Genomic DNA, 15391 nt, shown 5'->3' with positions numbered 1-15391 from the left:
GTAGGCGTTTAGATAGTGGTCTGGGATTCCTGAGGCATCCTACTTCTAGCATCTGCCCTGGATAAAACTGTCTACGATTCTGCAGATCACTGCTCTCTCTTGCCTTTTGACCCACCCATGGTTAGAAAGTTATGGAAGGAACGTCTCACCAAGTTCAATCTCTCTACAGCTGAGAGTGCTTTACCAAGAAGAGCATCATATAAGATTTTACCAGTCAATTGTTGGGCACACAGCTTTGTGTATCTCTAACAAGCAACATGGGCTTGATTGGAAACAAGCAGGCTGGCTTTGTTGGGAACATCTAGGTGCAAATGATTTTTTTTCCCCCCAGGTAATACCCAACAAAATACCCAACTTATTATTTGCAGAGCCTAGTGCCATGGTGGCGAACCTATGGCACGCGTGCCACAGATGGCATACAGAGCCCTCTCTATGGGCATGCGTGCCATCGCCCCAGTCCTAGGCCTTCAGCTGGGTTTTATAAAACCTTTTCGGTTTAGGCCTCCGCTGCTGGGTGCAAAAAAAAAAGGTTCAATCAATCAATGAATTTCAACTTCTCGCGGGGGAAAAAAGATCGTGCAAAGTTGGAATTGATTGAACTTTTTAGTCCCACCCAATCTCCCATTACCACAGCCACGCCCACCCAATGGGCCACACCCACCTGGCACCCGACAATACATAAGTGGGTTTTGGGTTGCAGTTTGGGCACTTGGTCTCTAAATGTTCACCATCACTGGCCTAGTGTACACGTCCCACAGAAAGTAATTCACGCTGCAGCATCACAAGAGGATATTCCAGAACAATCCAGTTATTTAGGCAGAGATCACATGCCTATGATGCACTAGTACACACTCTAGAAAATGATCACCTGCCCTATAAGTTTCTTCATATGAAAATACAGTTCTAGAGTGCACTGAATCATCCCTTGGAAAATGAAAGGCTATTTCTAGGGTTTTTTTTTCTTTATTAACCTGGATAATTTTTACAGAACGTCTTCATCTAATCAGTTACAATATTCCTTGCTACATCACATATAGAAATATAATATGTGAACTAGGGTTCAGCAACAATTTATGTGACTTAGGTGATACTTTTGCTATACACTTATTTTATCCCAAAAAAAGATTGCAATTGATTTCTGGGCCACAGGTACTACATGAAGTATCTTCATGTATAAATAGCTCAGAAATTATAATGTATTATAAAAGGTGCTAGTCGTTTCTGACTCTAGGGGCCGGTGCTCATCTCCATTTCAAAGCCGAAGAGCCAGCGCTTGTCCGAGGACGTCTCCGTGGTCATGTGGCCAGCCTGACTAGACGCCAAAGGCGCACGGAACGCTATTACCTTCCCACCGTAGTGGTCCCTATTTTTCTACTTGCAGTTTTATGTGCTTTCGAACTGCTAGGTTGGCAGAAGCTGGGACGAGTAACAGGTGCTCACTCTGTTACACGGCAGTCGGGATTCGACCCGCCAAACTGCCGACCTTCTGATCGACAAGCTCAGCGTCCTAACCCACTGAGCCACTGTGTCCCTTTTTATAATGTATTAAGGATCTGTGAAATAAACTGTTTCTTGTGAAAGCATGTGAAATTGCGCATTGATTACTTGCATGTGAAAAAGCAGCACACAAAACATAGCAATTAATTATCTTCTTAGCATAACGCCCAATAAGCCTATGTTATACACCTGATAAACTGACACTAAACTGCATACTATTTCCTTATCCTGAGGAAATTTTACCTTCATCTACTTTTTTAAAAAAAGAACTTCTGATTCTTAAAATCCAAGTATTAATAAATTACCATGTGAAGCAATTCAGAGAATGACAACACTGTGTACTAGGCCTGTGAAAATGATTTATGGGGCATTGCGCAAAAGCATCCTTCCGAATCCAGTACACAAAAGTGAGGAGCAGCTACAGCCACTTTGCTTTGCATGGCGACTTCAAGGCATTCCCAAAATCTACTGTCGATGCGTTCTTGTGTCCAGAAGCTACTTTTGCAGAGCAAAGCAGAAGGGTCTATTCTGGTGGATCCAACATCTTCTAGATGTCTATATGTGCCCACGAGTCTATTCTGGTGGAATAGACTTCTAGGTGCGCACACACATCTAGAAGATCTTGGATTCCCTCAAAGTAGCCATTCTTTGAGTGGCTGGATCTGTTTTAAGGAATAGATCCAGAGAGCAGATCTCTTCATGGATGCCTGACCCAGGCCTACTGTGCCAAAGGTTTCTCCCACAACAGTGGAAGAGTAAAGACAAAACTATAAGGCTTTTTTTTTTTTAAAGAGCACTTTTAGTCCATTATCCAATCTATCATTAAACTGGAAGGGTGCAAGAGATTCCAAAGACTAATATTCAACTTTGTTATCCAAAAACATTTGCAGAGTGAGCTATCAGCTTCTGGCTTGTTTAGTCTTCAAGTTTTCAGCCAGTTCAGCCTTGAATCAGTGATCATTGTGGACAACCATTGCTGCCATGTAAAACAAAGCTAAGCACAAAATTGTACGGCAGAAATCCTCAAACCCACTTCAGTACCTCAGCAATTGGTGCTGCTATTGTTGTTATTACAATCCACACTGTTGCAAATAGCACTGCAGTCTACTTGCTACAAGGGAGCAGTGCAGTACCCAAGGCCATATCTGAGAATTTTTAACAGAATACTTAACAGAGTATCTAGTGCAGGGGTAGGCAACCTTGGCTCTTTTATGACTCGTGGACTTCAACTCCCAGAATTCCTGAGCCTGGCTCAGGAATTCTGGGAGTTGAAGTCCACGAGTCATAAAAGAGCCAAGGTTGCCTACCCCTGATCTAGTGCTTCAAGCTTCCTTCTAATCAAAGAGATTATGGACCCTTTTCTAAGGCAGCCTCTTGCAAACATAACAGGGCTTTTAGAGAAGCAGGATGCCTACACTGGATTCCATTAATCAAGCATCTTTTCCCACCTTCCATAAAAAGATAGGCATATTAACTGGCTAGTTCCTTTCTCCAAATATTCTTGGATGGTGGTCAACAAGAAAAATGACTCCATGCTACTTATTGCAAGTAGATAAGAGCATGGAATAAATTGCTACAGAGTAAAAACAAAAAAGGAGTTATTATGCAGCAAAATCTAAAATACCAGTTGTCAGGTAAGAAAAGCAAAAGGCAGAGGGGGTTGCTGTTTCTTTAAGTGATTGCCAGATGCCTCCAAGTGGCTGGAAAAACCAGTTTGTACGCTTGGGTTTGAAGAACAAAGGGCAAACTTCCCAGCAGTGCTCCAAATATTTGTAAAGAAATCTTTTTTAAAATGTCTGTTCAGAAATCTTCCATTCCTTTCCAAGAGCTCTCAGGTCATGTGGCCCTGCTAAACTGTGTACAGAGGAGTTGGCTAAAGAAAGCTAAGGTGCAATGTGGCAGCATCTTAAGTTTATCTTAGAATATAGAAAAGTACAGCTCCTTTTCTTAATTACAGAATGATGCAAAGCAGGAGTACTTCAATCAGAAAAATAAGTTAAAAGAAATATCCAGTCCAGGTATCTAACCTAGGTCTTTAGTTGCCTTACAGACAAGTAAAATGAAACGAGGATGCTTGCGAACCTGATTAATTTCCTCAACATAGAAATATATAGCCCATTTAGGGGCAGGCTTTTCAGTAAGGATTGTAATAGCATTTTTATTTTTAGATTAGCAGCTCTGGATAGACAACTACAAAGGAACAAATACCGTATTTATTGGCGTATAACAAGCACTTTTTCTTCCTGAAAATAGGGGGCAAATGATGTGTGCATGTTATACGCCGATATAATGTTAATGACCCATTATCCGAAGCTGCAGCTGAAATTTCCTTTTTAAAATGAGGTGCGTGTTATACGCCGGTGCGTGTTATATGCCGATAAATACGGTAGTTACAGTTACTATATAATGGTCAGCTGTAGGGTAATTGCAGTATGGAAGCCCTCATCATGTTTATGAAATAACCATTACAATAACAACTTGTAATTTAATATTGAGGGAGAATTAAGTAAGCACCCTGACTTTTGCCAATGATTTGCAGCAGCCATATTTCCTATCAGTATCCCAACCAATTACTCAGTTGAAGAGTGCCCTGTGATAACATTAAAATGATCCCATTTGAGTGTGTCCTTCCCAGGAAATTGGCCATTACCCTACCAATCAAAAAGGAAAGATTAATATGACATGGCCTCATCTATGCAATGAAGATCAGGTAAAAGAGATATCTTAGATTCTGGAAGCACCATAAAAATAGGAAAAAATATATGTATCCATTTTCATATGATTTTTTTAATTCATAGCTGCTTCTTATCTCCTATTCCCAAATTAAGGACAAAATAAGCTTGCATTATCAGAGGGGGAAAAAAACATTTGTTATGCTTAAGGAAGCGCAGACCTTGATTTAAGCCAGCTCAATTAAGCAGGCTTTGACAAAAACAATGTTGTGCTTAAAGCAACAGGTAGTTACCTCCCTGTCCCTGATTCATTTGGCAAGATTATTAACTTGGTGTTTGCTAACAGAACAATCATTCCCATGGAAATATTTCTTTGAGGTCACAACAAGCATTATGACATCACAAAAGGAACACTTGGTAGAACAGATAAGTGGGAAGGAGCAATGCAATGATTGTTTATGCTTTATTTTATAGGATGCAGTTCAGATGTATCCAGGATTAAAGCCTTCCAGAGAAAGAAGAACCAGATCCTAGTACAAAGGAAAAGTAGTTCATTCAAACTGCTCCAATAAGTAAATTTGAGATATGTCAATTTTTCACATTCAAATCAAATCAAAAGGGGGGAGCTTCATTTTACCCTTACTCTTTTTTAAGTTTTCCAAAATTTTATGAATTACATATGAAGAACTAACCCAACAACAATAAAAGATCTAGGCAAAAGAGTTATTGTATTTCTTCATCCCCAGCTTTTAAAGAAAAAAAAATGAATGTAGAGATTTTCAGATCCTGAGCTCTCCATTTTATAGTATAAAGATATGTTTGGCTGTCTTTTATGTTACAAGTGTCTTATGTTAATGTGTTATGTCTCATACTATCATGTTACAAGAGTAATTGATAAAATATTATCATTCCCCCACTGTTGAAGCCAAACCACTTTGAAGTTAAGCATTGGTTCTAATGAGGTGCAGGGCCCATCATGGATGAAGTCCTATCTTTATGAGGCATGCTGTTTTGAGGCATGGGAGTTTATGATTTCCTGTGTAATAGGTCTGCATGAAAAAGAAAACTCAACCACATAAATTTTTATAGCGTTTTGAATAGGTTTAAGATTTGCATGTTATTGCAGTAAACAAACACAGCCTTCTTATCTCACGGCCTGGCCACAATCAATGAGTTAGCCTTTAAAGCAGCCTTTCCCAGGAGACTGATGTCCTACTGAACTGCAGACTTCCCCTGCCAGAATTCCTTTGGTTAGCCTGGAGAACTCTGCTTTAAGATTAAAAAAAACACTAGGTTATTTTAACTTAAGACACACTTAATAGATCGATAAAAAAATCAAGATGGAAGAGGCTATCCATCTTTTTAAAAAATGCAGCACGTTCCTCAATGTCATTAGTTGCCCCATGTTCAATGGGACTAAGCTGAGTTTAGAATGGTACCTTAATTCAAATCAGAGCTCCATCGTCAGAAGCCAGAAAATCAGAGATGTGGCAACAAAGAAAATCGAAATACTGTAAATGGGTAGTGAGTAGACCTTGGAAAGAATGTGGTGTTTTGTTTGTGACCTGCATTAGAGGCCAGATATACCACCTTTCACACCCAAAGGCAGGTATGTGGGATCCTCAAGCAGACAAAAATCAATCTTCCTTTGACAGGAATGAACTTCCCAAACCAGTTCATCAAGTCAGGCAGAAAGAAGAGTGGGAGGGAGGAAAGAGGTGAGGCATAAGGGAGTGGGAGGGATATATAGTTTAAGGGAATTACAAAGGAAATATGAGTCACTGATCCAGGGAAGAAGAGTCCAGCAGTCTGTTTATTCATTTCAGTATAACCACCCCCACAAGCCGTAACCGCTTCACAATATGGCTTCTGGAGATCCATTGTCCTCATTGACCAGGGAGATAAAATATATCAAACGCCAAGTAATCCAGAAAGCAGCCAATTAAAAGGCCAGGAGGAAAATCCATTAGAAGTACAGTAATTTTAAACTGCAGAATATTTATAAAAGAAAAATCCCTATTATCTCAATACCCAATGGTAGACTTTTATGATGTTCTAATACACACTCATGGTAAAAGGATAGTTATTGTGTGGATTAAAGTGGCACTGAAACTGGTATTACAGATAAAACTATCAGATTCAGAGAGAATTCTACCATATCTGACAAATAGATTTTCTGCAAAAGTTATCCTTCTCCAGCCTCCAGGTTTCACTGCATGACTAATATAGTCCTTGGCTTATGACTGTTCATTTAATGACAGTATGGAATTACAAGAGTCATGGAATGTATGCTTTAAGATCCATACAGCACTTCTGGCCATTGCAAAATTCCACTCACACAATTGCAATCTAGGTGCTTGGCAACCTGTTTGCACTTATGACTGACTGGTAGCAAAGCACCTTGTGATCATGTGATTGCCATTTGCAGTCTTCTCTGTTGGCTTCCCTAGAAAGTCAATGCCACAGAGCTGTGATTCCCCCCATCCCAGACAGGCCTTTGAGAGCAAAAGGGCAGCCTGCTGAGCAGAGACGAATTCCTTTGACAGGCTGCAGAAACAGAGATCAGATCCCAATAATCTGTGCTCTATTCCTGCAGCCCTCCCCACATGGAAGGGAGCTGAACTCAGCAGGCAGCTCTTTGGCTTCATCCACTTAACAACCTAAAAGCCGGGTTGTTGACTGGTCTACAATTGGGAGTGCTGGGACTGTGGTTATTAAATGACACTGTCATGTGAGCATCTTACTTAATGACTGCTTCACTCAATGAATGAGAATCTGTTCCCAATATGTAAGTTGAGGACTATCTATACCTAATTTTCAATTTCTTCAATTAAATATCCAAATCCACCATACTATGTATTGTATTATTAGACTACAATGGTTAGCTGTCCTATTTAATTAAATCAATGTACTTCCTGGATAAATATAGCCCCTTCTTTTCTTTTTAAAACTTTAATCACTGTGCACTTGTTTCAGATTAAACTTAGAAAAATGCAAATCCTTGCTCAACTATCAAGGTCCTCAGATAATAGTTTCTCTTGGAGATGAGGGGCTAGAGCAGGGGTGTCAAATTGCCGGCCCACAGGCCGGATGCGTCATGAAGAAATCACGCCCACCCCATTGCCAGCAATGGGGAAAAACCTCAGATACGTTGCACGATGTCACATTGAATTTTTTGAAGGAAGGTGGGAGATAAGTATGCTTAAGTGAACAGCAAATAATCAAGCTATTGCTCTTGGGTCTTTCTGAAATCCAGCTTCAACCATGTAAGTTATAAAACCAAATCTCACTCACCATACATTTTGCCCTCATCTGAGAGGATAATCTTCCGCCGACCACAGGGCGGATATATTGCCAGTGCCTCCTGGAAGCTTTGTTCAATGTCTGGACTCCATACTCCTTCGGCATCATTGTCCAGACTTTTGTCCATTCCTTCTTGTCCATCTTCTCGCCCCTCCCCAGGGCTGCCGCTGGTGTTCCAGCTGTTGGACGCTATTGTGATGGCTGCTCTGGGCTCTGACCCTGAGCCCCAAAAGGCAATTTGTCAGCCTAAAACAAGCAAAGAGGGTTGATTAATGAACTGCCATTGAGCATAGATGGCATCCTAAACCTCCAGATTGAAGTTAAAAACAAATTTGGAAGCACACAAACATCAATATGGGTGAGGACCCAACTTTAAACTTTTGCTTCATGGTATTTTTAATATACATATTAAACACTTTTACAGATGATGTCCTAGCTATTATAAATTTGCTGGTCATAATTTGTAGCAATGTTTCAATGCTTTTACATACCCCTGCCTGTGTAACATTTATCCAAGAAAACTAATGGCTATTTTCTCATATATATTGAATATATATTGAATATTTTTAAATATTCTGGCTCTGGCTCAAAAAGTTACTTAAGCAATAGGACTTCAAACAAAATTAGTATCAGAAATTTAATCCTTCCCATACATACCATTGTCCCACTTCCAGATAACATGTAATAAACATAGGGAATATGACCTTTAAGAAATGAGGATTTAAATTAATTTCTAATCATCTTGGTTGCACTTTAGCCTACATTAAGAAACAAGTATTCAAACACTGATTTCAATAACCAGAATTTGTCTAAACCCATTCCATCGTGATTAACTATACTGTGACTATTGGAAAAAGGCCACTCAACATTTTTTAACAGTAATGTGGTTTGGAGAGATTTTCATCAGCCCAATATATTTCAGTTTAAGAAAAACTCTGTGTCATAAAATTAATTGATAACATAATGAATTAAGACAAATCAAATAGTCTAAACCAAGGATTTAATGTTCATCAATCTGAACGTTAAAACTACCATTATCTTTTTTTGTGTGTTGTAATAATCTGTAATATTCAGAAAGATTCTGCAAAGATCCAGACCCCTGTTTGCGATTCAGTGCTATCTGTGAGCCTGGAAATTGTACCTGTTTCTTCCTACACGCTATTCCAAAGCAACAGGGTGTTTTGCAATAACTTGTTTGGGGGCTGCAGCACCACCACCAGCTGCTCATGGGGTGATGAGAGCGGAGAGGTGTCTCCTCCGGCAGGAGGCTTGGCAGGAGGCTTCCGGAGAGAACACAACTAAGGTGTCCAATGCAGATATCTCCTTTTAAAGAAACTGCAGACACAACGAGCTGGCTTAATGTTTCATGTTCCTTTTTTTTTAAAGGAACCTCTTCTCTGCTGCTCTATGATGTCACCTAATCTCCCTCTTGCTTCCCTCCCCCTCCCCTTTCACCCACCCCACCCCACCCCTTCTTTGGAAACAGCCGTAGCCAAATAAGGAGATCAGAACTACAGCAACTAGCCAAAGCGAAGGGGAGGGATGAAGGGGAGATTGCAGTCCACACAAGGCTCCAGCACACTCTTATCCACTCTCGCTCTCTTTCTTTCCTAGGCTTCTTTCCTCTCTCAGACACATACACAACACCATGCAACATGCACACAGCTGTGCAAAATGATCAGGGATCCTCATGCTCCAAGAGAGCATTCTGAGAGCATGGGATGCAACAAGAATTTCAAGAGCAGGATGTAGAAGTATGTTTGCCGAACAACTTTGGAAGAGCCTATGAAGACGTTAAGGAAGGGTGGGTCTGACTCCAACAATCTTGGAAAAAAAGGCTATAGCGGCAAAGTTGTTTTTGCTGAACATCAGCCTCTGTGTCTCTTTCCTCCCTCACGTATACAAAAGATATTAATAAGATTGAACAAGTCCAGAGATCGGCAACAAGAATGGCGCACGGTCTGAGGGACAAAATATATCTGGAGAGATTGAAGAAACTGAATACAGGTAGTCCCTGACTTACAACAATTTGTTTAGTGACCATTCAAAGTTACAACTGTACTGAAAAAAGTGGCTTATGACCATTTTTCACACTTGCGACCGTTGCAGCAGCTTCATGGTTACGTGATCAAAATTCAGACTCTTTGGAAACTGATTGATATTTATGACAGTGACGTCATCCCCTTTTGTGACCAACTGACAAGCAAAGTCAATGGGGAAACCAGATTCATTTAACAACTACCGTGATTCACTTAACAACTGTGGCCAGAAAGGTCAGAAAATGGGGCAACATTCACTTAACAAATGTTTCTCTTAGCAACAAATATTTTTGAGCTCAATTGTGGCTGTAAGTCGACGGGTGACATGAATGACACCTTTAAATATATCAGGGGTATCAAACTGCCAGCCAGCGGGCCGGACGCGTCATCGGGAAACCACGCCCACCCCACTGCCGGCAATGGCGAAAAAGCTCCGATACATTGTGCGACGTCACGTGACGTTGTGGGTTTGACATGTCTGAAATATATTAAGTGTATGAATAAGTTAACAAATAGCAATAATTTCAACATTAAGCAAAAATCACGAACACAGGAGCATAACCTTAACCTGATAAGAGGGAAGTTTAAAAATAATGTTAGAAAGTATTACTGCCCAGAAAGAGTAGTGGAAGCTTGGAACCAACTGCCAGCAGAGGTAGTGGGTCAATCATCAGTATAACTGAGTTTAAATATGCTTGGGATAAACATGCGTTCATCATCTGACAAACATTTAAAAATAATATAAACAAATAAATAAAAATAATTAAATAATAAGTATATAAACTAAAAAGAAACAAAAAAAAACCCAAAAAGTTCAAAGGGCAGACTTGATGAACTACTAAGTCTTTTTCTGCTCTCTGTTTTCCTAGTTTCTAGATAGTCCCTACCTTATTTCTCCATCTTTTTCTCCCATAAGGATGCACATCATAGAACTTAGATAGGAGCACAGTAAGAAACTTCTATTGCTATTCAGGGGAGAAACCAGCCAAAAGGGTGGGCTCCATGTTTGGATCCTTTCAAAGAAAGACATCCTCTTCTGTCTCTGTTTGCCCACTTGCTTGCTATCTCAGAGCACAATTCTTACTACTGCCCCGAGGAAGAAGGCAAGTTAGGGAAGGCCATTGGTAGTGACAGCTGCTCTCCTGCCAGGCTCTTGCAACTGCCAGTTTACCCAGCTGTTCAAAAAAAGGGGGGGCTCAGTGGGTTAGGACGCTGAGCTTGTCGATCAGAAGGTCGGTAGTTTGGTGGGTCGAATCCCGAGTGCCGCATAACAGAGTGAGCGCCTGTTACTCGTCCCAGCTTCTGCCAACCTAGCAGTTTGAAAGCACGTAAAAATGCAAGTAGAAAAATAGGGACCACTACGGTGGGAAGGTAACAGCGTTCTGTGCGCCTTTGGGGTCTACTCATGCCGGCCACATGACCACGGAGATGTCCTCGGACAAGTGCTGGCTCTTCGGCTTTGAAACGGAGATGAGCACTGGCCCCTAGAGTCGGAAACGACTAGCACGCATGTGCGGGGGAACCTTTACCTTTAACTGAGTGGATAAGCAATGGACGAAGCAGCAGTAGGATCAGGAAATTTCAGTAAAGGGCCCTGAGCAGATGCCCAGCAACTCCAGCTGGCAGCATTGTTAGAACTCTTCTAACAGGGGCATTCAAATAGTAAGGATTTTTTCTCAAGCTGAGATCGTTTCATGGAGTTCCCCACCTGAGATTCATCCTTCCTTGAGAAAGGACACTGGAACATCTTGATCCATGCCCTTGTCCCGGAATCAAGAGTGTACCGTGAAGAAAACTGATGCTACTTGTTTTTTTTTTACAAAATACCATCTTCCCTGCCTTTGCTCTGGTTTTCCAGGAATTCAGGAATGCCAATAGCAGTCAGCAAAACTGTCAATAATGAAGAGCTATGGAACCAATCAAGTGTGAAAAGAGGTTCTGCAAATGTTAGAACGTTTTTCCCCCCACATTTTAGAAATTTTAGAAATCTTTTCGTGTTTCAGATCTTTTTCTTATCAACAGATTTGAAACAGCAATTGTTATCTTAAAGAGTAGGTATCTTTTTCTTTCTTTCATTCATACAGACACAGAATAAGTCATCTTCACTCAGCCTGGGTTTCTCTGACTCTCGGAATTCCCAGTCAACCAGGCCAGTGGTAGGCAACCTTGGCTCTTTTGTGACTCGTGGACTTCAGCTCCCAGAATTCCTGAGCCAGGCTGGCTCAGGAATTCTGGGAGTTGAAGTCCACGAGTCATAAAAGAGCCAAGGTTGCCTACCCCTGAACAAGGCCATAGCCCTGCCAAAGGAAACTTCTGGGAGTTATGGTCCAATATGTCCAATGCCACTATGATGGAGAAGACTGATAAAAGATCAGTGGAAACTCTCACCCAGATTATAATGGAATTCAGAATTTTTTTTACAGAAAACAGCAGAAATATTATTTTCTCATAAAAACTAGTCCTCTAATTCAGACATGTCAAACACAAGGCCCGGGGGCCGGATCCGGCCTGCGAAGTGGTTTCATGTGGCCCGCGAAGCCATCCTGGAAACAGTGAGGGAACGGCCCCCATTGCCTTGGCCCTGGCCCAGAGACCCTCCTTCTGCCAGAGACCCCCAGATCTGTCCCACTCCTGCCCAGGCCTCCATTGGCACCCTTGATGCGAACCATGTAGAGCTGGCCACGCCCACCCAGTAGGCCATACGCACTCTAGCCACGCCCACCCAGTAGGCCACGCCCACCCAGGCCATACCCACCCGGCCCCCTGAGGGCAACCGCAATGCTGATGCGGCCCTCAATGAAATTGAGTTTGACACCCCTGCTCTAATTGAATTTAATCATATTCAAGGGGACACTGACTTTATGGATGTTTTTGAAATCAAAAGGAATTGGGGTGGGGAAGAGACCTTGAACCTTTACTTGCATGCTTAGACTTTTTTTATGATAATGGAAGGACCTTTCTTTGTAAATTTCAAGAATTGTGGCAGCATGGGAGGATGGTGGAAACTGGACTCAGAAGACCCACCTTCTCAGAATTGAACTTCTTCAAACAAATCAAAAAAAGAGAACCCTTCCTGGGGATATTTAGTATTGCCCTGTTGAGAACAGAGATAGCTGAAATAGGCACTATTGTTGATAATTAGCAGGATAAACTGTTAATCCAGAATTTTACATCCAATTGCTAGGAAATGACTCCTAAAAATCAGTCAGTCAGATGACAGCAAAACATGTCCTTATTGTCAGTGCTGAGGAAAGATTTTTTAAATGTACCTTTTCAACCAAGAATAAGGCAAAGCTACACAAAATAATGCTAAAACAAAGCATAATACAGATCACATTACTAAACATTTTGGTACTTTGCTAAATCAAACTACAATTCACCTTAGTGTATCGTGCAAGCACACTATTTATAATATTTTCAGTTAAGCAACATGAATTGCCACCAAGCTTACTCCTATCTGCCAACTCAAATCCCAAGACATTAATTTTATTTTGGAATATGTATATTAAATATATATTCATATTCTCCTATTTCACAATGCAGTTACAAAAGTAATAGCAAAACAAAGCCCAGTTTGTCATTTTTGAAACCATCCAGATCTAGGCAGAAAACTGTATTTGAAATGTGCTGTTCCCTTACTGATCCCTATCCTCTATTGCAGTATTTTTCGAATACTGGCTGAGGAACTCTGGGAGCTGAAGTCCACATGTTTTAAACTTGCCAAGTTTGAAAAACACTGTTCTACTGCATATGCAACCGATCAGTATAATAAACCGGGCTTCTCTCCAACATAATAGGTAACAAGGCCTAACCAACTTGAGGCTGTCCTTAAAGAGTGTCAGAATAAGGGAGAAAATAGTACTTTAATGCCAGTATAGGCAAAGACAGCTTAAGCCTTTCTCATTGATAAGTTAGGAGAACAATATCAGGGAATATTGTAGAGTTGTTTTTTAAAAAACAACAACCATGTCCCTATGTGTGGATCTCTTTCTGTGAGTTATGCCACATGAGCAAATAGCATCCTAGCTTTGCTCTGGCTAATTAATGGAATCAAAACCACCAAATAAGCTACAGTCAGCTAACTCTGAGCGGTACAGTGGTATGAAGCCAAGTATGTCTGTGGAATAAATTCTGAATAAATGTTATTAATATAAAAATCTCTTGCCGCCCTTGAATAGTTTATAAAACTACATATCCTACTGCAGTGGTACCTATCAGGAAAAGACTTCTAATGCCAAACACTTAATAAATAGACCTTCAAAGCAATTCCAATTAGGTTCTTAATAGCTTTCCAACAGTTCCTAGCATAAAAGATTAGAGTCTAATTAGCATCATATTATCACTATGCTATACGCATATACTACATATCCTCTATCTTTCCATGAGTATAAAAAATCAAGACAAAAAAACCCTTAAGCTTCAAACTTTCACAGAAGGGAAGAGCTTAATGCTAAATCAAATATGCAAGCTTCCTTTTAATGAGAGATGCCACCAAATAAACCCAGGCCATCTTTCTTGCAAAACATGTGCTCTGAATACTGAGCAATGGCTGATTTCTTTCCATAATTAAGGTGCACATGTAGAATAGGGGTGTCAAACTGCCACCCTGCGGGCCGGTTGCATCATGCAGAGGCCGCACCCACCCTAGCTCTGGCAATGCGAAAAAAAGTCACGATATGTCGTGACATGTCATGTGACGTGGCGAGTTTGATACCCATGATGTAGAACAATCACGGAGCAGTTTGGAACTTGTTGCAATTTCTGAACAATAGTCTTTCCCAAATGTTAGAACTTTCCAGGTGTGCAGGATTCAAATTCCCCCCAATTATGCTAGCTATGGACGATCGGATTTGTAGCACAACATGCAGTATCTGTCAGACAACAATGTTACAGAAGTTGCTATAAAGCTTGGCCCTAGTTGGTTCAAAAATTCTGGTTCTTGCAGGGAGAGTGCTAGCAAGCAGGCAAATCAGGAATTTGACTAAAAGTCTAATAGAGATTAACCCAAAGCTACTCCACCCAACTTTTACAAAGCAACAACAGAAACCAAGATGGAAGCTAATAATGCTGGGCGGGTTTTGTTTCAACAGTAGAATGCTGACTATTTTTAAATCAATATAGAGCAAAACTACAGCCGCCCCTGAGGAATTTTTCAGCATTTCATTTAACTTCAGTATTCTGACATGCTAGACTTTATTCCACTGGGAATTGCAGCCCAGGGAATCTGCCTACTTAATACAATATTCATATCCCATTATCTTATGTATATTTTATCAAGTTGTATCTGAAGTAAAATGTACTGTATATTCCACACATTTCCAAATTCTTAATAAAAAGTATAACATAGGGCAAGTTGTCAGGTAAAGAATGCGCCAATTTAAGGACGAGCCAACCTATTGAAGCAAAATTTGAGTTAAATACACAATGATGATTATTCATTACACAATGCTAGTTATACAACAATACTGTTCCAATTTACATATAAATTCAATTTAAGGACAGATCTTGGGATCAGAACTTGTTTTGAAATGGTGGACTAAATGTAGCTTACGTTGGGAAAAGATAGATATGAAGATGCAACTGTGAAATGATTAGGGTGAGTTTTTGTTATATGAAGCAAGCCAGTGTTTTTCAAACTTGGCAACTTTTAAAATGTGTGGATTTAAACTTCAATAATGCCGGTTGGGTGATTCTGAGAGATGAAGTCCACATATGTTAGAGTTGCCAGGTTTGAAAAAACACTGTAGTAAACATATAAAAATTACTAAAATGGAGATTATAGTTCTAAATTTCTCTTAAAGAAGGAAAGTCTCTCTGAATCAAATGTTCATTTGGTTTGAACCTCTTAATTCAATTAAGTACAACCATCCTCCATGACTA

General features: G+C 40.4%; 1 protein-coding gene across 1 annotated transcript in view; it reads right to left on the bottom strand.

Moving 5' to 3' along the window:
- TEAD3 (TEA domain transcription factor 3) overlaps positions 1 to 7712 on the bottom strand; it is a 43278-nt gene extending 35566 nt beyond the window's left edge. The window contains exon 1 of the mRNA XM_083357814.1: positions 7464 to 7712. Within this exon, the coding sequence (XP_083213940.1) occupies positions 7464 to 7599 (136 nt within the window). The 5' untranslated portion in view covers positions 7600 to 7712. The remainder of the gene's footprint in view (positions 1 to 7463) is intronic.
- Between the last annotated feature and the right edge of the window lie 7679 nt (positions 7713 to 15391).

This window comes from Vipera ursinii (genome assembly GCF_947247035.1).
Source record: "Vipera ursinii genome assembly, chromosome: 3".
NCBI classification, from domain to species: Eukaryota; Metazoa; Chordata; class Lepidosauria; order Squamata; family Viperidae; genus Vipera; species Vipera ursinii.
The sequence above is the reverse complement of the archived record's forward strand: the minus strand, read 5'-3'. Positions and strand labels throughout refer to the sequence as shown.